The sequence below is a fragment of the Martes martes genome (genome assembly GCF_963455335.1).
Source record: "Martes martes genome assembly, chromosome: 4".
Taxonomy (NCBI): Eukaryota; Metazoa; Chordata; class Mammalia; order Carnivora; family Mustelidae; genus Martes; species Martes martes.
This window is the reverse complement of record NC_137891.1, coordinates 44,262,722-44,279,166: the sequence shown is the minus strand read 5'-3', so window position 1 is coordinate 44,279,166 and position 16,445 is coordinate 44,262,722. Positions and strand designations below refer to the sequence as shown.

Below are 16,445 nucleotides of genomic sequence, written 5' to 3'. Positions count from 1 at the left end.
GTTTACGGGTGAAGCAATGGAGACTCAGGGTCATGCGCTTTAAGTCACATTATTGATAAATAGAGGATTTGCATGCAAGCCTAAACTGTGATCTTAACCCCTGCCCTGAGGATACTCTCTGTGCAGGTCTGCAGAGTGGTGGGAGAATGTACCTAGGATCTGGGAAGAGCAAGGAGCTGGGTGTGGTCGTGTGTTGAAGGACTGTGTGTATCTGTAGGAAAGTTTCTGCTTCTTCCGTGGAGTGGAGTGAAGGGTAGAGGAGTCAGGGTGCTGAAAAGAGTGTTTCCAATAGATCTGTTTAGTTTTGCACCATGCACTCAACTTCAATGGTGGAATCCAACCATTATTCTTGAGTCCATTACTAACAGAAGATTCCCCCCACCCCCACCCCCTCTTAGGCACCTTCGCCTTGACATCCTTAATATCAGCCAACGCAGTGGAACGGCTTGTCCCTCTGAGCAGCCAGAACTTCACCACACAGAGTAACACAAGCACACTGGGTTTATCGGACTTCGAGCTGCGAAGGATTGGTGTTGCCGCAGCTGTTTCCTTCTTGGGAGGTGTGATTCAGGTAAGTGGTACTGAGACTTGGGAATGAGGAAAGGGAGACTGGAAGGAAAGGCAGTTGGTGCTTTGTTTTTATTCCTGTTCGTGTCTTTGTCTCTATAGAGGGATGAAGGTTTTATCGATGTGTTTTATCTTTATGGAAACACTGCTAAGTGCCAGTTGAATAAATGAATCAGCATCAAGAAATCAGAGTTACAGAGAAGCAGTTTTTGACTCTTCAGGAATAAGCTTCCTAGGGCGTCTGGGTGGCTTAGTGGGTTAGGCCTCTGCCTGCGGCTCAGGTCATGATCTCAGGGGCCTGGGATCGAGCCCTGCATCAGGCTCTTTGCTCAGCAGGGAGCCTGCTTCCCCTTCTCTCTCTGTCTGCCTCTCTGCCTACTTGTGATTTCTGCCTGTCAAAAAAAAAAAAAAAAAAAAAGAAAGAAAGAAAGAAAAAAAAGGAAGAAAGAAAAGAAAAGAAAGAAAGAAGAAAAAGAACTTCCTAAAAAACATTTTACAAAATGGAATGGGCTTCCTTATACGGCAGTGAGGCAGTCCTTGCTTTCATACAGTGACTGGATCATCACTGTAGGATAGGGAAGGAGAATTTCCTACAATGGGAAGAGACGTGACTAGATTTCTCAGGTCCTTCCCAATTTTCAGAGTTTATGATGTTACTGCCTCCAGCAGTAACAACTGGTATTTCATTTGTGCCGAAGACTGGCCGGCGTGAGGTCTTCTGTCTCAGATCTGCACCCGACTCTGCCCCTTTCAGCATCAGGCAGCTGTTTTGTTGCCTGGTCTGCTCCAGTCTTTCTGCTTCCTCAAAGTATCGGACTATGTAATTTGCTGTTTCTAATCAGTCGTCAGAATCAGACAATTCAGAAGTGACTATAAAATAAATGTAGGATAGTGCTATTAGACACGGAATTTATCTGATGGCCATTTTGGCTTAGTCTTCTGTGTTATAATGAGTTGTGTGTACATAAACTTCCCGGGCAACTATCTTCTGCGTTGGTAGAGGCTCTGTTTTACAGTGCAATGTTATTTACAAGGTCAAAGACGGTGTAAAGTCCAAGAAGGGAGAAGAAGAGTTGATGATTGCCTGGAATTGGAGGGTTAGGAGAAAAGATGTGATCGAGAGGGAAGGGGACAGAAATTGTATTGCTTTCTAATGAGGTAAAAAGGGTGGGAGAATTTAGGATATAAGACCAATACTAACTCAATTCTTCCCAGTTCTTTAGAGAATAGACCATGTGAGGGGCAGCTTTGCCTAGGAGACTACTGGACTAGAAGGCCAATGGGTGTCGTGTGCAGTGATGGTGATGGTGTGCTTTCAGACTGGTTGCCTGAGTACCCTGTAAACTTCGATTTGTTTTTTCAAATGTGGATGATGTGTGTGTATTCTGAGACTTGCATAAGCAAGCTTAGTGGGCTCTTCTTCCTCGACTGGCCACTGTGAGACCCTCTGGTGGACCTGTGATCTGTGTCCACCTCAGAAATAATCAGCCATGTGAATTGGTGATTCAAAAAGGGTATGTTGCCATAGATTTGGTCTAGGTCTTCCTTAATTTCTGCTCATTTAAAATAAAATAAAAATCTCTGTATTAACACAGCAAAAGTAATATCACTTCTTCTGGTCCCACTAACTACCATTCATATCTCTCTTTGAATTTATGATTTTTACTAGTTTGGACTTTCTCTTATTCTTTTAAGCATGGAACAACTAGTTTTAGGTGGATATTAGTATTTTGAAAAATCCAAGAGGGTATATAACTAACAGTAAGACCCAACAACCTTCGGTTTTGTCTCATTTTAGCCTTTTTCCATAGTTTAAAACAATCATCAGGTATTTTGTTATCATCTGCCATATTTAGATTAAGAATTTAAATGATAATAAAATATAAAAGTAAAAGCCAGGATTCTAACAACATAAAAAATAAATGTCTCATTTCTCAGAATGAAACTCCCGAGAATCATGAGAGTAAAGCAGGATATTATTAAAGAGAATAAAAATAATTTGGTTTTCGTGGACTTTTATTACATGTAAAATCTGATCCAGAGAGTCGCATGTTTTGTCTTATAAGTTCATCAAACATCTGCTTTCTTTTGTCTTTCGCTCTGATCCTGGATTTGTGACCTATGTTTCAGACAATTTTTGAACAGATGGCTGGACTCTATTTGACCTCCAAACTCATCTGTCCATTGTCAACCAGAACCCTAGGGTCTGCTGGACCTGTTGGATCCAGCTTTTCGGTCATTTTTCCTTTCCTCCTTCAGATCCGAAACCTCCTGAATATGAGGGCAGTCCCGGGGTTTCCAGCTTCTATAAACACAGTGTTTGTTTGTTTACCTTGTTTTATTTATTTTTAATTCCGACTGATGGAATTATTTAAAGATTTTATTTATTTATTTGACAGAGAGAGAGAGAGATCACAAGTAGACAGAAAGGCAGGCAGAGAGAGAGGGGTAAGCAGACCCCCTCTGAGCAGAGAGCCTGATGTGGGGCTCAATCCCAGGACCCTGAGATTATGACCTGAGCTGAAGGCAGAGGCTTAACCCACTGAGCCACCCACGCACCCCTGATGGAACTATTTAGGTTAATAAAATTATATATTAAGGTGTTTGAAACAGTCATATCCAGTCTGGTTGACAGATTGTGGATTAGCTGGAAATGCTTTCCACTGGAAGTAATGGAGAACCTTACTACCGGAGGCTTACTTATACAGACATTCATTGCATTTTGTGTTACAAGAGGTCATGGCAGACATCAGGTTCATCAGTGTTGGGCAACGCATTCAATTGATGAACTTTTTCATTAGACAATAAGGTCTCTGTGACTTAGTGCTTTTTCCTTTTTTGGCTTCTCTTCTGGTAGTTCATCAATAACTTTTTCCCCTAAATTGTTGCTTTTATTTATCTAACTTCCTTTCCCATGCAACTGTTTCTCTACTTCATTACTGGACTTATATTCTTTAACATTGTGTTAATGATTTTAGTATGTCTTTCTCTTTAATTTTTAGAAGAAACTATGGCATAAAATAATGAAGAGATTAGAATTAAGATGTATACTTAGAGCAAACTGTTTCTATACCATAAGATTTCTGATTTTGAGATTGCTTCTTTTTTTTGTCTTTCTTTCAGCTTTCTGTACATCTGTAATATTTTGGTTTGTTTTCTACATAAGACATTATGTGGAACACAAGGTTTTTGTGGTTACAGTATCTTTATCTATTTTCCAGTTTTCATAGTACGTAGCCTAGCACTCCACACATCGTAAATTTGCAGAAAAGTTAGTGAATTAAAAAATAAACTATTCAGAATCTGAAAATCAAGAAATAGTAGACAGCATGCCAGGTAATAATTTTGTGATTTTAAAAGAATTGAATCTGACATTTGTTGACTTAATTATTACAACACGAGGAGACTCTGCAAAAAGGTACATCAGAGAACTGTCATTCTCCCCAGCCCACCCTCAATCTCCCTCTCCTTTCTGCTCTGTTCTCATCCACCTCCTGTGGGTAAGCCGTCTCATTCATTTCTGGTTGATACTTTTGCAGAATGAGTGTTTTCTTATTTTCCCTGCTTTCTTACATGTAAGTTAGCATTCTTTTGTGTCTGACTTTCTTTGCTTAACAGTAAAATATCCTAGAAATCATTCCATGTCAGCTCCTAGAGATGCCCCTCATACTTTTTTATTGCTGCATTGTGCTGGGTTGTGTGGATATGCCATTGTTTATTCAACATATCTCCTATATTTGGGCATTTAAGTTAATTCCAACATTTTGCATTTGTAAACAATGCTACTATGTATGTGCATATGTATTTTCATATTGTTGGGGGTGTCTGGTCAGGGTGAATTCCTAAAATGGGATTACTGGATCAAAAGGTCAATGCATAGGTAGTTCTGTTGATATTTTCAAATTCCCTTCCAAAAGAGTTGTAGCAATTTGCATTCCCCACAGAAATTAATGGGAGCACCCTCAGCTTCACAACAGAATGTGTTGTCAGACTTTTAAGTTTTAATCAATCAGATGAGTAAGAAATCATATTCAAGGGTAATTTGCATTTCTTAAATTGTGAGTGATGGCAAATGATGACATCTTTGCATATGTTTAAGACTCTTTTGTATCCATTTTGTGGATTATATTTTTTGTTCATATATATTTCTGATTTTTCTTTTAAGGTTTTGGTCCTTTTTCCCTCAAATTTAAAAAGCTCTTTATATATTATGGATATTAGCCTTTCATCTATGATGTATGCTTCAAGTGTTTTAGTCTAATTAGATGTGCAAGTTATTTGGCCATGCAATTGAAGAAATTTATGTAGATTTATTAATCATTTTTTGGATTGCCCCTGGACTTTGTCAATATTAGAAAGCTTTCCTTTACACTAAGTGTATAGAGACATTCAGCATATTTTTAAAAATTTAATTTATTAAATTATTTTCTATATGCATTTTAAAAAATATTTACTTTCCTGATCAGTGTGGAGTTTATTCTTATGTGTGGTGGGAGATAAGAATCTAATGGTATTCTTGGGCCACCTGGGTGGCTCAGTGGGTTAAAAAGCCTCTGCCTTGGGGCGCCTGGGTGGCTCAGTGGGTTAAGCTGCTGCCTTCGGCTCGGGTCATGATCCCAGGGTCCTGGGATCGAGCCCCGCGTCGGGCTTTCTGCTCAGCGGGAAGCCTGCTTTCCTTCCTCTCTCTGCCTGCCTCTCTGCCTACTTGTGATCTCTGTCTGTCAAATAAATAAATAAAATCTTTAAAAAAAAAAAAAAAGCCTCTGCCTTGGGCTCGGGTCATGGTCCCGGAGTCCTGGGATCAAGCCCTACATTGGGCTCTCTGCTCCGCAGGGAGCCTTCTTACCCCTCTCTCTCCACCTGTCTCTCTGCCTACTTGTGATCTCTCTCTCTCTGTCAAATAAATAAACAAAATCTTAAAAAAAAAAAAAAGAATCTAATGGTATTCTTTTTCTAAGTGGTTGCCCAGTTGGGCCAGCGACATTGATTAAAAAGTTCACATTTGCTTCTGTGATTTATGATGCCACCTTTACTGTTTCCACATTTACTTAGATCTGATCTATTCTATTCTATTCCATTCCATTCTGCTGGTCTGTAAATAGCACTCTGTTAATTATGGAGTCTTATAGTATGGTTCAATCTGGTAGGACTGGTCCACCTTCGTAGGTTTTACATTTTAGCGAGTTTTTGGCTATTCCTGCATGTTTGTTCTTTCTTCTGAACTCTAGCATCAACTTGTCTAGCTCCATTTAAAAAAAAAAAAAAACTTGCTGATATTTTATTGGGATTGTGTTTAATTGGCATCTTTATGCCATGGTGTTATCTTACCCAAAAACATGTGCCTTTAGTTTTGTTCAAGTCTACTTTTGTTAGACTTTCAAGTCTTTCAGGAGTGTTTCCTCTTACACATTTTGCACATTTATTCCTAAGTATTTCATCACCTTTGTTGCTGTTATACATGGAACTTTCTTTACCATTATGTCCCCCAGCTTGCTATTGCTTCTGTCTATAAAAGCTTTTGATTTTTCCCCACTCATTTCTTTATTTAACAAATGTATCTGTTAAGATGCTGCAGAAAATATAATTTATTCACAAAAGTGGCTTAAAAGATGGAGTTTAGTGTTTCATATGACAAGATTCTGGTAGTATCAGGGTTTCTGGTTGGTTAATCAGTAACTATAATTGTGTCCATAGCCTATATTTTTTTATAGCTTCCTGCTATGCCATCCTTGGCTGGTTACTTTTCTTCCTGGGTGACCAGGAAGTCCATGACTGCATGGTTTCAAAATGCTGCCATCGTGCCAGGCACCATGTCCTTATACAATCACATCAAGATTCAGAAAAATGGCAGTCTCTCCTTGTGCATCTCTTTGTCAGGAATTAAAGCTGACCCCAGAAAGTCCCTGGTGGACTTCTCCTGCTTGGAAGTATCACATACCCATTCTTAAGTGAATTGCAAGTGGGGTGGGGGATAATATCACCATAATTGTCATAGGCTAATTAAAATTCCCCTCTGGGATGTAGAACTCTGGGAGTTCAAGGAACTTCTTCCTTGAATACCTCACAAAAAGAAAAGTGAACAAATTGGGATTCTGCTAGTGATAAAGAATGGGATAGTTACCAGAAGATTAAATATCAGTGCCAGACATGGAAGAACTTTCTGGAACTCTACACTAGCCAGCTATCTGCTAGACATAGGGAAAACTGGAATGAGAGAACAGGCTCAGGTCACTTTTCATAGAAGATATAGTCTAGTAAGGAGAGGGGTAACTGAACAGGTCATTATCAAGAAAAAAATACTATTATTCTAATACTGTGTACATGTACATATGCAGTGCTTAGGTCTATTCATTATATATCCTAAAACCTTATTGAATTGTTATTTTTTTGTTTTTTTGCTTTTTTACTATTTAAATGTTTTATTAATCATTGATTTTTTAGTATTTCCTAGAGGTACTTTTACTTTTTTACAAATTAATATAACTCATAATTTCTCTTGTTCAATTGCATTAGATGGTACCTCTGCTATAATGGTAAATAATAGTAGAAACAACAAGGTTGTTTTTTTTTTTTGGTTTTTTTTTTTGCCTTTTCTTGAACTTGCTCAAAAGGCCATTAGCATCTCCTTTAAGATGTTAACATTAAGAATAGAGTATATAAATTTACCACGTTAAGAAATTACTTATTGTTTTATATTTTTTGTGTATTTAATAGAAATTAGAAAAAGCGCTGAATATTGCTGTAGGCTTTTTCAGCATCTATAGGGATAATCATGTGATTTTTTTCCCTCTGAAATCTATTACATGTTATACTCTATTAATGGATTTCCTAACATTGAACCAACCTTAAATCGCTCAGACGACTCCCACTTGATCATGGTGTGTTTTATGTTTAATGTGGTCATGGATTCTGTTTATCAATTTTTTTTAAAGATTTTATTTATTTATTTGAGAGAGACAGAGAGAGAACATGAGTGGGGGAAGGGCATAGGGAGAAGGAGAAGCAGACCTCCACTGAGGGCAGAGTCAGATGCAGGCTGGATGAGAGGCTCAGTCCCATGACCCTGAAGATCATGACCTGAGCCAAAGGCAGATGCTCAACTGAGTGAGCCACCCAGGCACCTCGGTGGTAATTTCTTGATAACATTCTCTATTCTTCTATAAAGTTGTCATGTATAGCACTCTGTCTCCAATATGGTCAAATTTGGTACTCTGTATTTCCCTAGAATATTGTCCTTTTTATCTAGCTTTTCAAATTTATTGGTAGGTAGGTCTTTGATTTCTTATGATTTTTAAACAGTTTCTTGTTTCAATGTTTTCTGCTTTGACATTTTCTAGTTTTGTATTTATACTTTACTCTTTTTTTCCTTGATTAAATTAGCTAGTGGTTTGTCTATTTTAATTCTTTATTTAAAAAAACAAACAAACTAGGATTTTGGGAGCGCCTAGGTTAAGCCTCTGCCTTCAGCTTGGGTCATGGCCTCAGGGTCCTGGGATCAGGCCCCACATTTGGCTCTCTGCTCAACAGGGAACCTGCTTCCCTCTCCCTCTCTCTCTGCCTGCCTCTCTGCCTACTTGTGATCTCTCTCTCTGTCAAATAAATAAACAAAATCTTAAAAAAAAATTTCTAAAAAAACTGGGATTTTGAAACAGTATGTCTAATTTTTTTTCTGTTGCTACCTCTGCTTTTAATTTTGTTTCCTTTCTTTTGCTATTTTTTTTAGTTTATTTATTCTTTCTCTAGTTTTTTAATTGGGAATTCCATCATTTATTATAATTTTAAGATTTTTATTGACAAATGCATTTAGTGCATTTAGTGAATTTTCTCATGCTCTTTGCTTGAAATGTTTTCTATACATTCTGATAGCTTTTAACTGTCAGTGTTTTTTTTTTTGAAATTCAGTACTTTCAGTTTATATTTCCCCTTTTACCCAACAATTACTTAGGAAAAGGTTTTAGATTTCCAAACAAATGGACCTTTTTGGTTTTTGCCAATAATTTTCTGGTGTTATTACACTGTGGTCAGAGAGAGCTGTTTGTAATAGCTTTACACTTTCTAATTTACTCATGTTTTCCATGTAACTAATATATGATCAATTTTTGTGAATGTTTCATGAGCACTTGGGGAGAAGAAGGTATAGTCTCTTAGTGTATAGTTATAAGCCCTGCCTTATTGATTTAAGTTACCAAGTTTTCAATATTCTTATTCATTTTTTTTGCCTACTTGGTCTTTCTTGCACTGAGAATGATGCATTCCTTACTGTAGGCTGCTTTCACTACAATAAACAGACTTGCCTTGTAGCGGTTTGATTACCTTTTAGGTAAACTGTTTATGTGTACATCTTAAACATAAATGCTTTCAAATATCTCTCATTCATTGTCATTCAGGCAAAGAAGTGATTCCTGTTTCTCTTCTTTCTTACCATTTTTTTTTTTTACCATTTCTCTTCTCTCTTACCATTTTTTTTAACATTGCTAGTATGAAGTGCACTTATACAACTACAATAATGTAATATGATGCTTTCTATGTTGTAGATTAGATTATGGGCCCTTTAAAAACTGCTTTATTGAGGTGTAATTGCTTCACATAAATTCCACACATTTAGAGTGTGCAATTTGATGTTTTGACACATGTACAAAGCCAGCACCGCAATCAAGAGAGTGAAAATATCTGTGACTCCTCTAAATTTTTCCTTGACACTTGACCTTCTCACTGCTTTAGGACCCCCACCTCCCATCAACCATGAATCACTGTAGATTAGTTTGCATTTTCTAGAGTTTAATAAAAACGTATTCACTGTATTTTTTTTTTTTTGGTCTGGTTTCTTTCCCTCTGTGTAATTTCATTGTTGTTGATTTACTAGTTTTTTGGTAATGGTTTTGTAACATAGCAAGGACCTCTGTGATTAGAACTCATGCAGTATCTATTTGTAACTGAACTTTCTGGTCTGGGAATCTTTTTGTTTCCCCTTGTACCATCTCTTTCTAAGGTACATTAAGTGTCTCATTTTGCAGAGGAAGTGTTTCTGTTGTAACTGATGCAATTTTGTGCTATTAGTGTTACTTTTCAAAAATAAAAAAATAAAAAAGAAACACTTTCTAGCCAAAAAACAGTAGCAGCCAACAGAGCAATTGCTTGCTCGCTCACAGCAATGAGGCGTTAATTTCAAGGCAAGGTGGAACCTTTTAAAATGTCGATATCAGTAGGCATTTCTACTGAGGAAACAAACACTCCATAAAAGTTAAGGCACGTTTAAAAACCATTGTTCGCTTCTGCCTGTAGCTTTTATTATTCTCATGTTGGGCATCTTGCCCATTCCTTTTTCCAAGAACTGAGAGGGGTCTAAGATTGTCCCCTGCCCATTTACTTCTGGAAGTTTTCCTGAGCTCTACTTTTCTGAAGCGACTATGGGACAAGATTTCTGCCCTGGAGGACATGGGGATATACAGCTCCTTTGTTTGACAGTTGCACAAGCATGGGGTGACACAGGTGGGGGTGTTCAGTGGCGCAAAGCCTTATATTATTGTACTGCTGCATTCTGGAAACAACACAGGCTTACGTCTTCAAGAATTATAGAAAACAAATGCAGACCCAAATAGGAGATTTTCATTTACTTTTGGTTTTGTACTGAACATTTTTTAGGTGTATTAAATAATGAGATCATGAATATAGAAAGATTTAAGATATAGACTAGTTTAACCTGCCTATTCAGCACATCCTATATACTGCTTCCTGAAAAATCATTTGCCTTCATTCTTCTGAAGTGCAGCGGGAAGATAATCTAAAATTTCTTTTGAGGATGTTTCACTATTTCACAACCATTATAGTCAGAAAGTCATTATTCTGTTTAATCTAAATCTTTCCAGCTGTATTTGTACCTGGCGAAGCTAAGAAGTAATACACTTAAAAGTAGAATTATAACATCCTTAAAATTATAACAATGACAATTCTTCACATTGAAAATAACAATAATAGTTATTATCCTACTATATGCCAAGTTCTGTTCTCATCTTAGTGCAGGTATTCATACATCCAATCCCCATCACCATTTGATGAAATAAATCACTTTATTCTTCCCATTATACAAATGAAGATATAGAAAGGCAAAGTGACTTCTATTTAGAATCTCATAATTAGGAACTAGCCAAATAGGAGTTGGACTCCAGTATACATCCCGCTAACTGCTATGCTAGCTACTTGGCTTTCTCAACTCATACTGAGATAGGAACCAAGGAAACTCCATCCAGTAGCTTCTAAGGTCAGGTGTTGTGTGTGTTCTTTCCCACAATTCACCTCCTCTGTGGTAGCAGCAGCCTCTGCACTAGGCTTTGCAGCAATGGTCTTGGCTGTACGGCTGTGTGCCTACCATCCTCCAGGCGCTCAAGGTCCTTTTCCATGTCACTTGCATGTCCTTCAAGGCTCAACTTAAATATAATCATCTCAGAGAAGTCTTCCCTGATATCTCTTGATGTGGTTTTAAGTGATTCCCCCCACTTCCTTCGGTGAGACACTGCTCATGACTTACACAATAGGACTTTTCTTTCTACCAGGAAATATTTTCCACATATTTACACCTGCCTTTCTGGACTGTGAGTCTCTAGAGCAGAGACTGTTTATCCCTATAATTCCAGTAGCTAGTATTTAATAAATGTAAGTTGAATAATTTGAATAAGAAAAAGGTCAATTAAATGTTAATGGTATCACTTATGTTAAGTAGCCAAAATTAAATTGAGATTTTTTTTTAACTTTTATTAATTTACCATTTTCTCTCTCTATCCCTGACCAGAAGATAAAGAATGTGTTTATGTCTGTTTAAACTGTAAACGGTTCTTAATGAAAAAGGAATACAATGTATTGTAATTTTCTAATTTGGTTATGGATTTTGTCAGATCCATCCAGTGGGAATGTGAAGACCTAGTCAGTGAAATCTCCCACCTCTTCCCACAGCTATTCCCTGGCCGCCACCCAGGGAACAATAAAAATACAGCCACTTCCCATGCTCCTGTGTCTTTTAATACTATCGTGCTTCAGTCATCCCATCCCATGATGTCATTGTTTTCTATAACTGGGGCGGAAAGGAAGACAGAAGAGTCAGATCACTGTATACCCCTAGCACTTCTGATTCTCATCACCTCTTGCATTAGAGGCTTTTTTTTCTTTTTTTGCCCAGTAAAGTCTGAGAACTGAAAAGATTATGGCGCCCCTTTCAACCATGAAGTTCCAAATAAAAATAATTCCTAACACCAGCGAATTTCTGATATATTCGACAATAAAAAATCGAATGAAAAATAAAACGTGTTTCCTAAGCCTAAAATCAATTTGCCTCTGGATTATCCAACACATGGCTCGTTTCTGTTCTCCATTCCTGCTGTGTCCAGTTTAGGTGTTTTCCGTCCTTTTTCCTTTAGTTACTCCTCTTATACTGACCTTTTAAATGGCGAGTTGTTCCACATTTCATCATCAGATTAATTCTAGCAAAGCCCAGGTCTTATTTTTGAGCCAGTGTGCATCACACTTCTTGGCAAAATTAGGTGTTTAATAAATGTATGGAAGAGTGATGTCACTCGCTCCTGCAAAACTCTCTTTTCACCACTTTTAAGGTGCTCCATATTCTAACTCAAAATGTCTTGCTTTATTTTCTATTACTCCCTTTGGGCTAGTTGTGCTCCTTTGGAACCAGCAGCTCTGTGTCTTCTGAACATATCCCATGCTGTCCTGCTTTATTCTCATATTCTCCCCTCTTTCTGGAATGCTTTCTAATAACTTCTCCCGCTTGGATTCCTCCTTATGTGTCAAGGCACGAGTATATCCCTATCCAGCATAATTCCCACTCCCTCTGAAATCTATGGCATGTTTTCTATTCCTCTCTTTCATATACATGCACAATTGTCTTGGTGTCATACCTTTGATGCCCAGCTATGTCAAGTTCCTCTGAAGTAGCCTCCCTGCCCTTACCCTCCACCCCCTGCCCACATGTGCAGAACTCAGGAACTCATCAAATGTGTCACACACAGGGGGAAGAAATGTCAGCTTACCTGAAGATTCTGTGGAAGACGTGGAGGAGGTTTCTTTCCCTTTTTTCACTTTTTGTTTTAGAATAATTTTAGATTTTGGTAAATTTGCAAAAAGAGCAGAGCTGCCACCTACTCCATCCACCTACAGTTTCCCCTATTATTAACATCTTACATTAGTGTGGTACATTAGTCACAATTAATGAGCCTGATTGATACATTGCTATTGACTGAAATCCACATGTAGTATTTAGCTTTCCTTAATTTTTACCTAATGCCATTTTTCTGTTCCCAGGATCTTACCCAGTACACCACATTATGTTTAATTGTCCTGTCTCTCTTTAGGCTTCTCTTAACTGTGAAAATGTCTGAGACTTTTCTTGTTTTTGATTACCTTAACAGGTTAAGAACTTCTGGTCAGTGTTCTGTAGAATGTCCCTCCATTGGGATCTGTCTGATATTTTTCTCATGATTAGACTGGGCTTACGGATTTTTAGGAGGAAGACCAGGGAGATAGAGTGACATTCTGATTACATCACATCAGAAATCTAGACTATCAGTGTAACTTACCATTCTTGGTGTTAACCTTAATCACTTGGCTGAACTAGGGTTTGTCAGGTTTCTCCAATGTCAAGTTTCTCTATTCCCCCCTTTCCATATTTTTTGGAAAGAAGTCAGCATGCAGAGCACACACTTAAGAGGTGGGAGTTACCTTAAGTGAGAGGTTGAGATAAGGAGTGGGGAGTGTCTATGTAAATTATTGGAATAATAATTTACACAGGAGATTTCCCAGCTCCTCCGTTTAAAAAATGTAATCAATTATTTATATCAGTATGGATTTAAGGTTATTTATTTCATTCTTTGGATTAAATTTTGTCCAATGTTACTTTATTTATGTTGTTCCTCAAATTGTTCTAGCTTTGGGCATTGGGAGAGCTTTCAGTTGGGTCCTATGGCCCACTTACCCCCCATTTATTTGTTTGTTTATTTTTGGAGCAATTCCTTTGTTTCTGACACTACAAGATAAGCCGGGCTCCAAATGTATATTTCCTTCCCCAGTCCTAGAATCAACCATTTCTTTGAGGAGCCCTGGCTCTTGTTATTGGGGACATAGCATCCGAGATCAAGATCTGGGTGCTAGGTATGCTCATTGCAACTGGGTGTTGTTCCTTCTAGCGCTCTCAGCTGACGGAGTGAGGAAATATATATATGTATGCAGACATATCTGTATATATTTCTATATGTATCTACCTGTATCTATTTCTATTTTTTTCCCTAAGATACTCTCCCTGTTACAAACCTTAATGTCATCTGCAAAATTCCTTCCTAAATTAGTGTGTGTGTTCTTTTTTAAGATTATATTTATTTATGGGACAGAGAGTGAAAGAGCACAAGCAGGGGGAGCAGTAGAGGGAGGGGAGAAGCAGGGTCCCCTCTGAGCAGGGAGACAGATGTGGGGCTCGATCCCAAGACCCTGGGATCATGACCTGAGCCAAAGGCAGATGCTTAACTGACTAAGCCCCCCAGGTGGCCCCATAAATTAGTGTTTTAGTGAATAACTGGGAATAGGAATTTGGGGAAGAATTTTGCCTACCACACTGAGTTTATATTTCAGAACTGAAGTGTGTATTTTTCCAAGTTTGTTAGTTTTTAAAAGTAATACAATGAGTAAATGTATTGCACAGTCTGCTAAATGTAAAAAATGAGAGGCAGACTACCTGTATCTACCTTTAAACACCAGTTCCCAGATATCCCCAAATCTAATCCCTTACCACATCAATCATCCTAGCCTTCTCCCCTTGCCGGTCTTTAACTTCTCCAATGGTAAGACCACCATTTACCATCCATCTACTTAATTTTTTCATTCCAGTATATATGTAGAGTGGTTTCAGAATTGTTAACTCCTATCCCCATGGGAAACAACTTTATCAGTTGGATTACAGTGCTTCTTTTTCATCATTGGTGTTTTTTTTTTTTTTTTCCTTTTTTTTCTTTTTTCATTTTTTTTTTCCTTTTTTTTTTTTTTTCATTTTTTTTTTTTCTTTTTTCTTTTTTTTTTTTTTTTCATCATTGGTTTTACAGACTTTACTCTTTTCTAGTTATTCACATGAGCAGTTTCTTTTTTCTTTTCTTTTCTTCTTCTTCTTCTTCTTTTTTTTTTTTTTTTGCCACCCCTTTCAGTAAGGTTATCCATTTAGCTAGTCTGAAAAGTCTATATATTATATGATGCCATTTGAGTGACATTCTGGAAAAAACAAAATTTATAGAGATAGAAAACACAGCAGTGGTTGCAAATTCTTTGTCATATTCTGCATTCCATTCTGGGACCTCCTGACCTCCAAATGATTTTTTTTTTTTTTTAAAGATTTTATTTATTTATTTGACAGACAGAGATCATAAGTAGGCAGAGAGGCAGGCAGAGAGAGAAGAGGAAGCAGGCTCCCTGCGGAGCAGAGAGCCCAATGTGGGGCTCGATCCCAGGACCCTGGGATCATGACCTGAGCCGAAGGCAGAGGCTTTAACCCACTGAGCCACCCAGGCACCCCCCAAATGATTTTTTAAAAAAAAGATTTTTATACATTAAGGTTTGCTCTTGTGCCATAAAGATCTATGGGTTTTGACAAATGTTTATGTTATTTATCCACCAGAACAGTAACATACAGGATAGTTTCACTATCCTAACAATTTTCTTGCAGTTTGCCTATTACACATTCTCACACTCCCAAGACCCTGGCAACTACCGATCTGCGTACTGTCCCTATAGTTTTGCCTTACCTAGGATATCATGTAAATGGAATTGTGCAGTATATAGCCTCTTCAGACTGTCTTGATTCACTTAAAATAGTCACCTAAGATTTATCCATGTCTTTGCATGGCTTGATAGCTCCTTCCCTTTTAGCACCAAACGGTATGGAAGAGGGTTTTATGTTGTCAAATCCACAGTGCGTAGGTATCCATTTGACATTTTTTATTCTCAAGTTTTCTGGCCACACAAGCTTTTTTGCCATATCCCTGTGCAGCACTCAGTTGTTTTCCTATTGTCATGAGCAATTTAGCTTTCTTCCCCAGACCTGCATATGCCGCTCAGTAAAGAACACAGCTCTTAGCATTTTAGGTCCCACCCAAAGAGTTTCTCAGACTTCACCTTCCTAGTCACACACCTACATTACAGTTCTTTGTGTTTTTGATTAATATTGCCCCCTCCCAACATCTTCATTTCACCTCTCTTTGTATGGTTTTTTAAAGCATAAACTATATCTTTATCATTATATTCTGGAACAATGCTGCGGCTAGCCCCTCGTGTGTATGCAGTAAATATTTATTGAGCAGACAAATAAATGACTTGGTACAATGTAAAAATCAGATGGCAAAGGAACTGACAAACTTGAAGTGCATGCTATATTCCATCCGCTTGGGTAGGATATTTGTTTACCATGTACTCTTTTCTTTTTTTCACTGTGTGAAAACCACTTGCAAAAAATGGCCTGAAATCTGAGATGCATTCAATTTATATAGAACACATGCTGTTTATAGAAGCATTACTCAATAGTATCACGCTAGTGAACCTTGATAATGTGTGTCAGAGGTTTTCAGCATTGGCCCAGATCATCAGCTTTACTACAAACAGCTGAAATATATTGATGGTATAAAATTTATTTTCTCATAAAATGTTGCATGGCCAGAGGAGTCAAGATGGCGGAGAAGTAGCAGGCTGAGACGACATCGGGTAGCAGGAGATCAGCTAGATAGCTTATCTAACCATTGTGAACACCTATAAATCCAACGGGAAATCGAAGAGAAGAAGAGCAACAATCCCAGAAACAGAAAATCGATCACTTTCTGAAAGGTAGGACCTGCGGAGAAGTG

At 37.8% G+C, this 16,445-nt stretch overlaps 1 protein-coding gene across 1 annotated transcript in view; it reads left to right on the top strand.

The window, feature by feature from the left end:
• SLC26A7 (solute carrier family 26 member 7) overlaps window positions 1-16,445 on the top strand; it is a gene marked incomplete at its 5' end in the record, with an annotated part of 123,933 nt that overhangs the window by 30,215 nt on the left and 77,273 nt on the right. Inside the window, one exon of the mRNA XM_080801856.1 lies at window positions 399-571. Coding sequence (XP_080657982.1) covers window positions 399-571 — 173 coding nt within the window. The remainder of the gene's footprint in view (window positions 1-398; window positions 572-16,445) is intronic.